This window comes from Manduca sexta, chromosome 12, assembly GCF_014839805.1.
Source record: "Manduca sexta isolate Smith_Timp_Sample1 chromosome 12, JHU_Msex_v1.0, whole genome shotgun sequence".
Classification (NCBI taxonomy): Eukaryota; Metazoa; Arthropoda; class Insecta; order Lepidoptera; family Sphingidae; genus Manduca; species Manduca sexta.
The window spans coordinates 14,586,065-14,599,344 of NC_051126.1; the positions used below are offsets into that span (position 1 = coordinate 14,586,065).

Below are 13,280 nucleotides of genomic sequence, written 5' to 3' on the forward strand. Positions count from 1 at the left end.
GACATGATTTATCAGGTACACTGGCAGGTGCAGATAAATAATAAAATGAGGAAACCCCATTTGCGATTCACAGAATTCTATTATTCGGGTAAAATTTGGAAGGGATCGCAATCCTAACAATGAAGTTAGAAACTGTCTATTTATTCGGAGCTGGGATCTCAGTTACGGGCGCGGATTGTTTTCGACCTTCAAACAGTACTCAGGATGTAGAACGTACATTGCTTTATGTATATGCGTTCATTATTCCATCGCCATTGGTTTGATGGCAATGTATATGGGGATAGAAAGAACATGTATTCTACTTGACTGGACCTGCTATAGGTTGTTCTGAAGAGATACTTTCTGTATGCCAAATCGAAGTACCACTTAGGAATTATTAAATAGTCCGATCTAACTCATAAAGACAGCTGGAGACAACATGTACCGGGCTCCGAATGTCCAATACTCAATTTTAAAAATAATTAATGTTTGTAAATACTCTTAGTTTATAAGAAATTTAAAATTGTTATTTGTATACAAAGACAGTATTAATATGTGAAGCAATAACTTTGTAGTCCTTTTTACGAAAATTACGCGCATGGAGCAGTACGGAATTTGGGGTAGTTAAAGTTTGTATAGAGGAGATCAAGAAGTTAATAATTTTGTGTAATATAAATTACTACTTCCATATGTTTGACACACATGTACACTCTTTTATGGTTAGTCTGTGGTCAAACTGAGAAGAGATTAATATTTTTTTCTTTAATGGAAATTAAAAAATAAAATTTATGCATAATATGTGTTGCATATAAAAAAAATACGGTCAATTATATATCGGCATTGGATGCCCTGGTTGCACGTCTGTATACACCTTCGGGGATAAATGCGTGAATTGTGTTTGTGTGGTGGTTGGTATGATTTTTGGTCATTGGAGAATCATTATTGTAAATTGTTAAGACTTGTTATTAGTGCAACTATGTATAATATTTATTGCATAGAAATGTCACATTTTTGTCGTGACTAAAAAGATACAATAAAAATAATATTTTCTCATTTATTTTACTTTACATTAGTTTATCGTTTAAATCAGTCAAATATTTAAATATAATATAATATTATTTATCTCTCGTTCGTAGTTTCAGAATTGGCTTCATGTCCATTTTCATTCAACACGTTATCAATTATAGAATCTTCTTCAGAAATCGTTACATCATTATCCGCTTTCAGGATTTCTTCTAAAATCTCGTCATTTCCATGTACATTGACAATATCGCCATTTTCTTTAATATCATTTGATTCTTCAATATTTTCAACATTTTGTATTTCTGTTTTATTTTCTGCGTCTTGTTCCACGTTTTCTTCTTCTTCGTTAATTTCTTCTATATTTACTTCGGAATCAGTAGGATCTTTCTCTTTTGTTTCCACAACATTATTATTATCGTCAACTTCATTGTCAATGTGGTCTACTTCATAATTCTCTATCACAGAGTTTTCTTCAATATCGCTATCATCGATGTCATTAACTTCACCGTTTTGCAATGATTTCTCTTCGTTTCCATTTTCTTGACCATTTATTTTAGATTCGTCATCCATTTCTTCAAGTGCATTATCCTCAATTGTGCACTCATACGATTTACTTCTGACAAATTTCGGAGGCGTAGCTCGGTCTGAGGGTTTCTTCACGCGATCTAGTACGATGTCGTCTTCTCTTCTTGTTGCTTCGCGGGATAAGAATTTGTCCCTGAAATATAATAACGAAGTCATTATTAAGTCATGTAAGTTTTAATAATTTTATTTTGTAGAAACACCATCCAACATCTTGAATACAAAGTATTTTTTGGTATTCCACTGCGCTCGCCATCCTCAGACATGAGCTATTAAGTCTTATTATGTCCAGTAGTTACACTGGCTACAATGCCCTTAAAACCGGAACACAACAGTGACTGCATAGTGCTTGGCGGAAGAAATAGACATTGGGGTACATACTGAGCAGAGCTAATAATATCATTATCAGTACAACCAAATACAAGTAAAAGAAACGTCTAAAATAAATCATCATCATCATCATATCAGCCACAGGAAGTCCACTGCTGAACATAGGCCTCCCCCAAGGATCTCCACGTCGACCTGTTGGAAGCGGCCTGCATCCAGCGACTTCCTGCGACCCTAGCCAGGTCGTCCGTCCACCTTGTAGGCGGGCGTCCGACCTTTCGTTTGCCTGTACGTGGCCTCCACTCTAGAACCTTTCGACCCCAACGGTCATCGGTTCTTCGAGCTATGTGTCCGGCCCACTGCCACTTCAACTTGCTAATCCTATGGGCTATGTCGGTAACCTTTGTTCTCCTACGGATCTCCTCATTTCTGATTCGATCTCGTAGGGAAATACCGAGCATAGCCCTCTCCATAGCTCGTTGAGTGACCTTGAGCCTCCTAATGAGGCCCACAGTGAGAGGCCACGTCTCGGTGCCGTATGTTATTACTGGTAACACACAACTATCGAAGACTTTCGATTTAAGGCACTGAGGTATTTTGGATGAGAAGACGTTGCGAAGTTTCCCGAACGCTGCCCAACCGAGTTGGATTCGACGATTGACCTCTCTCTCGAAGTTGGACCTGCCTAGCCGGACCACTTGTCCTAAATAGACATATTCGTCTACAACTTCGAGAGTCGAGCCCCAACTTCGATGGGGGTGGGCACAACATGGACATTCGACATGATCTTCGTTTTGTCCATGTTCATTTTAAGACCCACCTGTTGGGAGACTTGATTAAGGTCTTCAAGCATAGTGCTAAGGTCTTCCAGCGATTCTGCCAAGACTACAATATCGTCGGCAAATCGAAGGTGAGTGATATACTCGCCGTTGATGTTGATGCCGAATCCTTTCCACTGAAAGAGTTTGAAGGCGTTTTCCAGCGCGGCAGTGAACAGTTTCGGAGATATAACATCTCCCTGTCTCACGCCTCTCTGTAGTGGAATAGCCTTCGTGCTCTGATCTTGTACTCGGACCGACATGGTGGCGTTATTGTATATACATCTCAACACTTCGATGTACCGATAGTCAATGTGGCACCGCTGGAGAGACTGTAGCACAGCCCAGGTCTCGATCGAATCAAAGGCTTTCTCATAGTCCACAAACGCTAAGCAAAGCGGCAAGTTATATTCCTCGGTTTTTTGTATGACTTGCCGAAGCGTATGAATGTGGTCTATAGTACTAAAGCCTTTTCGGAAACCGGCTTGTTCGGGTGGCTGGAAGTCATCAAACCTGTGTTCGAGACGATTTGTGATGACCCTCGAAAACAACTTATAGATATGGCTCAGGAGCGAGATGGGCCTGTAATTCTTCAGCAAAGTGTTATCACCTTTTTTGAAGAACAGTACCACCACGCTCCTGCTCCATGCCTCTGGCGTTGAACCCTCGAGGAGAACGGAATTGAAGAGCGTCTGAAGGACTTTCAGTATTGGCGTTCCGCCCGCTTTCAGAAGCTCTGAAGTGATTCCGTCCTCACCCGGCGCCTTGTTGTTCTTAAGTTGCTTCAGGGCCATCTCAATCTCACACAGGCTGATGTCCGGGATATCATCGCTAAAGTATCGGATCAACTCGGCTCTCGGGTCTTCAGCCGAGCTAGCAGTCGGTTTGGCAACCGAGGTGTAAAGCTGTCCGTAGAACCTCTCGATCTCCCTTAATACCTCTGCCCTCGTCGATACCATGCGGCCGCCGTCCGTCTTCAGCCTAGACAACTGGCTTTGCCCAATAGACAAGTCTCTTGCAAACACTTTGGAGCCTCCGTTCCGCTCAATTGTCTCTTTAATGCTCACAGTATTGTGAGCACGGACATCGTGTCGCAAGGACTTCCAGATCCGTCTATTGAGCCGCCGATATGCTTCGGCGTCATCGGAAGACTGCAGCGCCATTGATCGACGTTCGGCCATGAGGTCAAGAGTGTGGATCGAGAGTTTTGTGGTCTATCTCTACGGCGAGGTCTAAAATACTTAGATCCCACCGTATGGACAGCTTCTACCAAACCACTGTTTAGCTCGTCGACTGCAAGGTTTTCTTTTAAGCAATCAAAGCGATTTGCCAGCTCAAGTTGAAAGCTTTCGGGGTTTTGGACATGGACGCGAGTAGGTCGGAGCGTAGACTTTATCAAGCGACGCCTTTCTAATTGGACGTTGATATTTAATGAGCCTCTAACCATTCGGTGATCACTGCCGGTTTTCACCCTGTTGATCACAGAGACATCACTGAACATCCGTCTATTCGTCGACAAGATGAAATCTATCTCGTTTCTCGTAGAACCGTCAGGACTCAGCCAGGTCCATTTCCTGTGCGGCGGCTTCTGGAAAAAAGAATTCATCGCAAAGAGTCCCTCTTTTTCCAGAAAGTCGGCCAGCCTCTGACCCCTGAGGTTCCGTTGCCCATATCCAAATTTCCCCACTTTCAACTCTGCATCGCTTCTCATGCCTAACTTTGCGTTGAAGTCCCCATAACAACATTGAAGTAGGTTTTGGAAGTATGTATGGCCCGACTTATGTCCTCATACATCTCCTCTACTTCTTCATCTGGGTGTGTCGAGGTCGGCGCGTATACCTGTATGACCTTCAACGAATATCGTTTTGATATTCTGAGTATAAGGTACACTACCCTGCTCGACACACTTTCGATGGATACGATGTTGTTGATGAGAGACCTGTGGACGAGAAATCCGACACCTCCTCGGGACTGTTGGTCGTCCCCCGGTAGAAGAGCAGATTTCCGGACTTCAGGGTTATCGTATCCTCCCCGATTCTTCGGACTTCCGATAACCCCATAATGTCCCAGTGAAACCCACTCAATTCTTCTTCCAGTTCGACAATCTTCTCGTCTGTCCTCAAAGTGCGAATGTTGTGTGTTACCAGGGCCAGTCGTCGTCGAGGGTGGTAGCGGGGTCCAACCCGGGGATTCTTCGCACCCCCTGCCCCGCCGTTACCGTGGCCGCTACCGGAGCCAGGAATAGCAGGGCTGCCGGGGACTGGGGGCCTGGTCATTTTGTGTGTCGCCATCTTTGGGGGGTATTTGCCAATACTCGCCACGCTTTGCAGGCGGGTTGGCGAGCGCAGGAGGGGACTCACGCTGATGACGCTGCTGCCCATCATCAGCCGGGGAGAAGAAATAGGGTTTGTGGGTAGAGGATGTTATGGGAAAGGAAAGTATGGCCTGTAGGAGTGGATACTGCACTCATGGAAGGGAAAGTTGGTAGTGACTGCAGTAGCTCGGGGGCCGAGGTCGCGTACTCGTAGCATCTATTCTAGGGCGGGCCATGACCACTAGATAGGTGCATCCCTGACCAGACCTAAAATAAATGCGCTACAACATTGTTCTTGTTAAAAAAAGACATTCTATTTAAAAAAAAGACATTCTATTCAAGAGCTCCTCCGTCCGTTTTCTTAGAAATGTAATATTGAAAAGTAATTTATCAATAAATATTTCAAATCATTCATTTCCTATTTTAAATTAGAACTGCCATTCATAAAATGAGTTTGCTACAAAGGAACTAGATGAATGGTATTTTTTTTAAATGAATAGCCTATATTACTATTATTAGTTATATAATTATAAGTTCACATCTTTATCTAAAAGGCATCGGCAGAGACGCAACTAGTAGAGACCTGTGAATTTTGCCGCATTTATATGATAGGGGCAAGCTTATCACCATATCGAACTTTATCAAATCGATAACTCATAATCATTTTGTTTGCCTGGCACTGTAATTTAACCCAGAATCTTACGGTTATTAGGCTGCCATTAGTTACTAAGAGCCTCAACATTATTACTAAGTAATAAATACATTCAATATTGATAGAAACATACAATTATTTAAGATAGGTAGGAAATAATTGCCACAATGGCGTATTGCGTGCGTGGTGCCATTCCGCTCTGAGGTCTCGAGTACGAATCTCGGGTCGGGCAAAACGATATTGGTTTCTTACCAGTATCAGCCTGGAGTGTGGAATTTAGCCCGATATAGACTTCCGCCCCGATCGCACTAGTTGCGCCTTTGACCACCGCTTCGGGGATAAAGGACGTGTGTACGTGTTTATATGCGTACGTATATGTTTGCCTATATGTGGGTGTATGTGTAGGTAGGAAAACAAGTGGGTAAAGAGTTATAACTTGTACCTACAGCTCTCTGTTGAGGAACAGTAAGGGATGATAATGTTATAATAATGTAAAACATAATAATTAAAATACTAACTTGTGCTTTTCCTCATATTTGCTGGGCACCATGAAACAGTTGGATTCCCTCCATATTATCCTTCTTTTACTGACCCAGGGCCACTGAAGACTCCAGTATGAGCTCTGAAATTAATTAACATTTTTTTTTACCTGATACGTCCCCCAATTAAACGTAATTTAATTAATGACAAAAGAAAAATCTAAAGCGGAACAAAAGTCTCCCTTCCTTCGCTGAAGAATCCGATCAAAGCCACAATATTTAAAAACCACATTAAATCCAGCACTTCAGAACACAGTTTATGTACCATCAATGACATTAGACTTGGAAGGCGATACCAAATGAAGCATCTATCGTTCACAACCTTTAAGGTTCCTCTACTGACTATAGACCTCTCTCATACCACTGCTTCTGGCCTCGAGCCAGTAGCATCCAAGAAAAATAGTGAAAAAAACCCTTAGGAATGCTTAATGAAATAGTTGTTAGGTTAGTTCTAACGAAGTAAACAAGCACTCACAACTTTGGCGTGCACTTGCCGCCGACGCGCCGCCTCCTCCGCCCGGAGCCGCTCCTGCTCGGCTTCATACTCATCGATCTGGATCAAGAAACATCACCTGTTTTATTATTTAAGGAATGCTTCAGTAACGTAGTTGTTAGCATCTGAGTTACTTGGTTCGAATAAATTAATTAATTGGGACCTGATATTGGATTTTTCTGCTCAGTATAAGCCTGGAATCTGGAATTTGTACCTAATATAAGCATGTCGCTTCCTGAGACTGAAACTTTTTGTCCAATGCTAGATTGATCGGTCGTATACGACTCCCTCTAAAAAGATGCTAAATACCGAAATGAGAAAGGACCTGTATCGTTATTTATAATTTGAATTATGTTCTGAGCAATGCTATTCATGGACAGACATCGCAAATCCAACGAATTAAGTCTTAAACTGTATAAAAATTTCAACTTTATAAAAATATCAGTATGAATTATTAAAACCACTTTAAAGCTTAAAATATAATTCCTTTTAAGCGTAATGCGATTATAAATGTATCTTTCATTTCTATCAAGAAAACTGAGAATTCTCGAAAATCCAAATCCATTAGGTTCCTTTGCGCGCGTTAACTTCGTTAAAACATGACGTTAATAACTAGTCACTAATTCAGCTCAGAACTTCTCGAGTTATTTAATTATGCAATACACAAAATCCGCGGATGACACAGGTGTTATCCGCGGATGTGTTATATTGTAGTTTCATCTGATATAAAGTGTATTTTGAGAGTAGCTTTGGTGTGTTAAGACAAAGCGCTCATATACTGACAAGATCCAATCATATAACCTTACTGGATAAGAGAACTCATCTCTCAATTGGATAATGTCTCTTTACGGAATGTATCGGCTGATCCCTAATATGAAAGTGTGTTAAAATATATTTTGCCGTCTTTTTATTTTGTCTCAAACATGTTTGCAAATCCTGGCATTTCACAGGCTAATGAACGTTGGCGGTGCTTAGAAATATAAATAACAAGCGACATTTCAAGTCTTGTACACATATCTACCATGCTTATGAGTGAGTGAGGTGCTGTTGTTATATATATATCCCTGTCTAACTGCGGTAGGAAATGCCAAGTGCGTATTTTCAAGAGGAAATCATAATAATTTACGTTTTCATCGCGTTACAGAGAATGTTAAACTGTAACTCTGGTGCTCACATATTATAACGCATTGTAATAATGTAACACAGATAAATAACATATAAAGCACCTGGTATGTGATTACCACCTTGAAATTGATAATTAAATTGATGAGATACAGCTTAAAGAAGGGAAATATGTCCTTGATAATAAAGTGAATGCTTAAAACTTAACAAAGTTCTTTGCGTCAATGTTTCTCTCTGCGATCTGCCGATATAAAAGAAAATTATTGGCTGAAGCATGATTTAAATAAAATAACTACATATTCATTTACTTCGGTAACCTAGAATCCGTAGATACCTGAAATTTATATGAAGACCTACAAATAAATCCAGTCAGTTGGACGATATAGCTTCTGAATGTTCAAAGGCTAACCCTCTTTTATTGCTGATATAGAAGCGACTTTATTCCGTTACAAATGGCGCGTAAAATCAGCTTCCCGACCATACTCGGTGGATCGTCATAATTTACAACTGAACCGTTTTTATGCCTAATTCGATTTCAGGTTATACTGATGGATATATTTTCTATCTGACTAGAGAGGAACCACTACATAAGTAAAGAAAAACCCGTCAGTTCCTCTTTCAATTATGTTTGAAGCTACAGTGATTCCAGTAATAATATATTTGGAGACTTAAATATATCTCTTCCCCCTTTTCTCAAATTTCTTCCAATTCTATTAGCTAATCTCGAGTCCGCTAATCTATGGACTTAGTCGAGCTATCGCCACCCACAGGTTTTTTGAAGATTGCTTCTTTATGTCTTTCTTGGATAAGTTTTTTTCTTTGTACATAACATTGCTACTCGCCCTTACACTACTCTTAGAAACAATGTAACGAGACTACCAGTTAATCATTCAGCCTTACAGAGTGGAGTTTACGCCTTGCGTGGATATAAAACGGCAATAACTTAACACTGTTAAATACGAGTCATAAAGAACCGCCTTCAACTATTCTGCTGTCGAGAGGCGATGTAAAAAATATGAACAAACATAAAATTCTGACCTAATAATATACAGCTCGGCGAACTGTATGTGTTATATAGTTGTATTCATTTATTTATTGTCTTATACATATAAAAGTATAATTTAGTACTAATGCATAACATTAAAACTAAAGCTATTAGACAAACGGTGAAAGTCCATAAAAAAAGTAAAAGAAGAAAACTGAATATAAATTCTAACATCATATTTATATTACCCATCGTTCTACCTCCGCGGTGATAAAGACGGGGCTTACGCTTATAAGTAGAATACTTTAAAAACTACATTTCAAGCAGGCGCGCCAAGTATAGTGCAGGAATTAAGAGAGTATTACTGGAACTCTTTTAAAGAAACTTAGAAAATATAAGCGTGGCGTCTGCAGTCGGTGCCAAGTAGCACTGCGGCAGTACGTGCTTCCATTTAAATGTTATATACAAAAACATTAAACCGTTTCAAATCCAGCCTTTCGCGAAACGTCTCGTCGCGCGCGGCCGTGCAGTGAAAGAACGGCAAAAATATATCTTCGTAAGGAAGTTATACTTCACAGACAATTGAAGATTTTTATTTCAGTTATCTTGAAATAAGATTATTGATATCGCCAAAATGGCGCTTCAGAACACATTTTCGCTGTGACTAAAACTTCTTCACCATATTATGAGTGTTATGTCACATATTCCCAGTGATAATATTAGTTATAATATTCTTCAAAGCTGTACAACGATAAGATAAATTGATTTTGGATACCCAGATGGATTCTACCTTTTCATAGGCCTTCTTAGTTTGACAATTGACTTAAAACAAATGAGACAGGTTATGCTTGCACTATTATGCAGTAAACTTGTCATTCCTGGCAGACGACGGTCCTGACACTGACCGGACACTGCGCCACCGTGTATGAACAGATCAACCAATTTGTATTTTAGGCAGTCGCCACGCCATAAATCATTGTAAAAATATTGCGCTCGAAATAAATAGTGTAATACTTAATTTCAAATTAAGATTCCTGGAGCGCTTCTAAAATGGGCTTTTACCGAAAAGGCTTGAAATAGATCATTTACCGAAATCCTTCAGACCCATCATGAGACTGTATTTTTTTGCGTATTGACGTCTTGGAATTCTAAGAATAGTAAGAAGGTACACGAGGTAAATTTTTATAAGTCTAAGTGACTTTGTACCAAGAATTACGACTATAAATACTGCATTCACCAGAACTGATAGGATTTGGGTATATTGAACCTAAATCTATAAATAATTTATATAATAGGGTAGGCAAATAGGTTTTGAAACTATGATGATGACTACAATACTTACAAACATAACCAAGGTAAATTCAAATTGGGAAGGCGACGCGACTTTTTGGCCCTCCTTTCATCTCATTATTATATAAATATGCAAGATAGCGGGTTGCTAGTCGCTCACAAAACCGCCTAATTGCTTACTAAATCAATAAATCTATCAAAACGTGCTCGCATTTGATTGATTACACTGCTGTTTCTTAATTAATGACTCCAACGAACAGTGAATATTGCAAATAAGATAAAATCGAATGTCAAATTGTCTATTATTAACAGAGTTATTGGTTACCGCTACCGTTATCTTCCACATTTACAACGAACCTAATACGCCTGTCTCTTAGAACGTTGGCAACACCCAAAGAGTTCAAATTATATCCAGTGTACATTGAAAACATTGTCATACAAAAATTTTGCGATGATAATTCAATCTACCGTTAATTAACAAAACACCAATGTAAACTACTATTAACTAGCAGCTATTATTTTTTCCATATTGTAATTTACACTTTTTAATGCGCATATTAGTATTTGTTATTTTTGTATTAATATCTAAGAACGCTATGACATCTTAATTCTTATCACACGGACGTTTCACGTAAGACCCTTACTTATTATCGATTAGTAATAGCTTTTGGAGCACAAACTTGGCCCTGACGCCCGGTCTATATCTAATTATACTGTTCAATGTGTTTGATACCACCCCAGATAAGCAGATCCATTCATGCAGACTATTTGCACTTGATCTGTTCCTCTGAATGTTAAACCATCTAGAAGACTATATAGCTCAATTATCTTATTAGCCTTTAGATCGTACATGTTCGTTGTTTGGCGTATTCTACAAATACTAAGATCCGCTCAGAATACAGAAAATCTGAATTCTAAATCAAACGGGTATTCTTGAATTCTTATTTGCCTAGTTTAGAAAACGATAACTCATCATTTTAGCAAAGATAGTTTGCGTCTGAGTTTGACTTCTTAGAAAATTTGAGACGTATTATTCTGAGTCGACCTTTTTCGTGAATCTTACTGAATATTTAAGTACTTTACCCTAAATATAATAGCATTTTTTGAATTTGCTCATAAATAAATGTTACAAACCCAGAAAGAGAGACAGACGTTGGTAACGTATGTTTTTTCATACTAGTGTATGAAATTAAAATTGCTATATTTTTTGTGGCTTTTTCTGTGGTTTTTATTGAAAAGTTCGCTTTGCATAATAAATTATAATGTATAAAAATGTATCTATACAAAAATTTACTTTGTTTATTGCTTTAAATGACGAGAAAAGCTTGCCGTTGACCCCATGGTAAACGATACTACCGCCCATAAATAGTAGAAACACCATCGAACTCCTTGAATTAAAAGTATTGTTGTTTGTTATTCCTTTGCGCTCGCCATCCTGAGACATGAGATGTTTAGTCTCATTATGTCCAGTAGTTACACTGGCTACAATGTACATCAAACCGGAACACAACTATAACTACACTCTGCTACCTACCCACTATGGTACCTACCACGCGGACTCCCACATATGAGATACCTACGGTGGTAAGTATGTCATAGGTGAGAGCCCGCCTGAATCTAAAGTGAGTGCCTTATTATTATATTGGTTATTTTTATAATTACACAATATTTTTTGCCGCTCCGACCGTTTAAAAGGTATTTCCCTCGGAATTAAAAAGTAGCTCATAATATATCCATCATCTGCCTAAACATCCAAAACGTTTCAAAGGTTAACCTAAACAAATCACGACTGGCTAACCAAGTTGTTAAAGATAGTATTCCTCTTGTCGGGGTTTGTAATCAATTACCGTCGTTGCATGCACGGCTAACTTCACTGGCTTCGGGTCAGTGTTGATCTTGTATATTTCATTACCAACTTCACTCCTATGCAGATTTAACTCAGTTTGCAATTTACATTTGATCTTTGTTTTATGAAACTCTTGGACTTAATTCGGTTTGTTTATCTATAGTCTAAGTTTTAGGTCGAGTTAATTGTGAAATATTTTGTATGAGAGTATGGGTTGTACCGCATTACTTTAACTATGAAACCGTGTGCAAAGATTAGGATCTTGTATTATGGCCATTAGAGATATTAATTACTGAGCATTATAATTTAAAAAGCGGCGATAGCCTAGTTGGGTGTGGAACGGACTGCGAGACGAATGTCCGCGGGTTCAAATCCCAAGGGCACACACCTCTGACTTTTCTAAAAATCATGTGTGTATTCTTTGTGAATTTATCGTTCGCTTTAACGGTGAAGGAACAGATCGTGAGGAAACCTCCACATCTGAGAAGTTCTCTATAAGATTTTCGAAGGTGTGTGGCACTAGGCCAGCGTGGTGGACTAAGGCCTAATCCCTCTCAGTAGTAGAGGAGGCCCGTGCTCAGCAGTGGGCAAGTATATAATACAGGGCTGATATTATTATTATTATAATTCCGATCACAACGTTTTACCCCCACCATACACAAATTCAGAAATCCGCTGACAAAACTGCGGTCATATCTTTCTGGCTAGTATAGATCTGATAAGTCACCAGCGCAGGTGTATATCGTACATAGTACGATATACACCTGCGTAGTAGTAGTTTTCATATTTAATTGTATTATACACCGATAGTTAACAATAAAAATAATTTTCAAACAAGTAAAATATATGAAGTTCCTTGAAAGCTTACAAATGAAGTGTATTCAGTTGGAAATAAAATGTGACATTTGATAAAGGAACGCAAACACCGCTGTGTGTTTCTAAGAATATCCTTTGGTATCGAGGTGGGTTTACTCGTGTATTTGCTGTGGCGTTTGTAAGGTTTTATTATGAAAAATAATGTAATTACACTCGCTTGTGGGAGGGCATTGAGTAGATTTTATACATGTGTTTACACGCGGCTTCCTCTACGTTAATTCGGGTGTTATTGCTACTGTTCCATTAACGTCGTCGAGATGGTTACCACTAGGCGATTCGTTTGCTCGTTTCTTCATTCATTTATATAAAAAATGAATCCAGTCACTTCAATGACAGGATAAAATAAAATACTTACAATAGGATCTTCGTAGCAGTAGTAGGCATCACTTCTGTCGTCAGGTCTGGAAAGAAAGAAATTTGAATAAGCTTCCTCA

At 39.1% G+C, this 13,280-nt stretch overlaps 1 protein-coding gene across 1 annotated transcript; it reads right to left on the reverse strand.

Annotated features, from left to right (window-relative positions):
* Positions 1–1,042: 1,042 nt before the first annotated feature.
* On the reverse strand, positions 1,043–13,243 carry LOC119189129 (the record flags this gene model as incomplete). Its single annotated transcript, XM_037438019.1, is given in 4 exon segments — positions 1,043–1,720; positions 6,214–6,317; positions 6,710–6,787; positions 13,202–13,243. Coding segments are annotated over 4 exon segments (846 nt in total), but the record flags the coding sequence as incomplete, so codon positions are not given.
* Between the last annotated feature and the right edge of the window lie 37 nt (positions 13,244–13,280).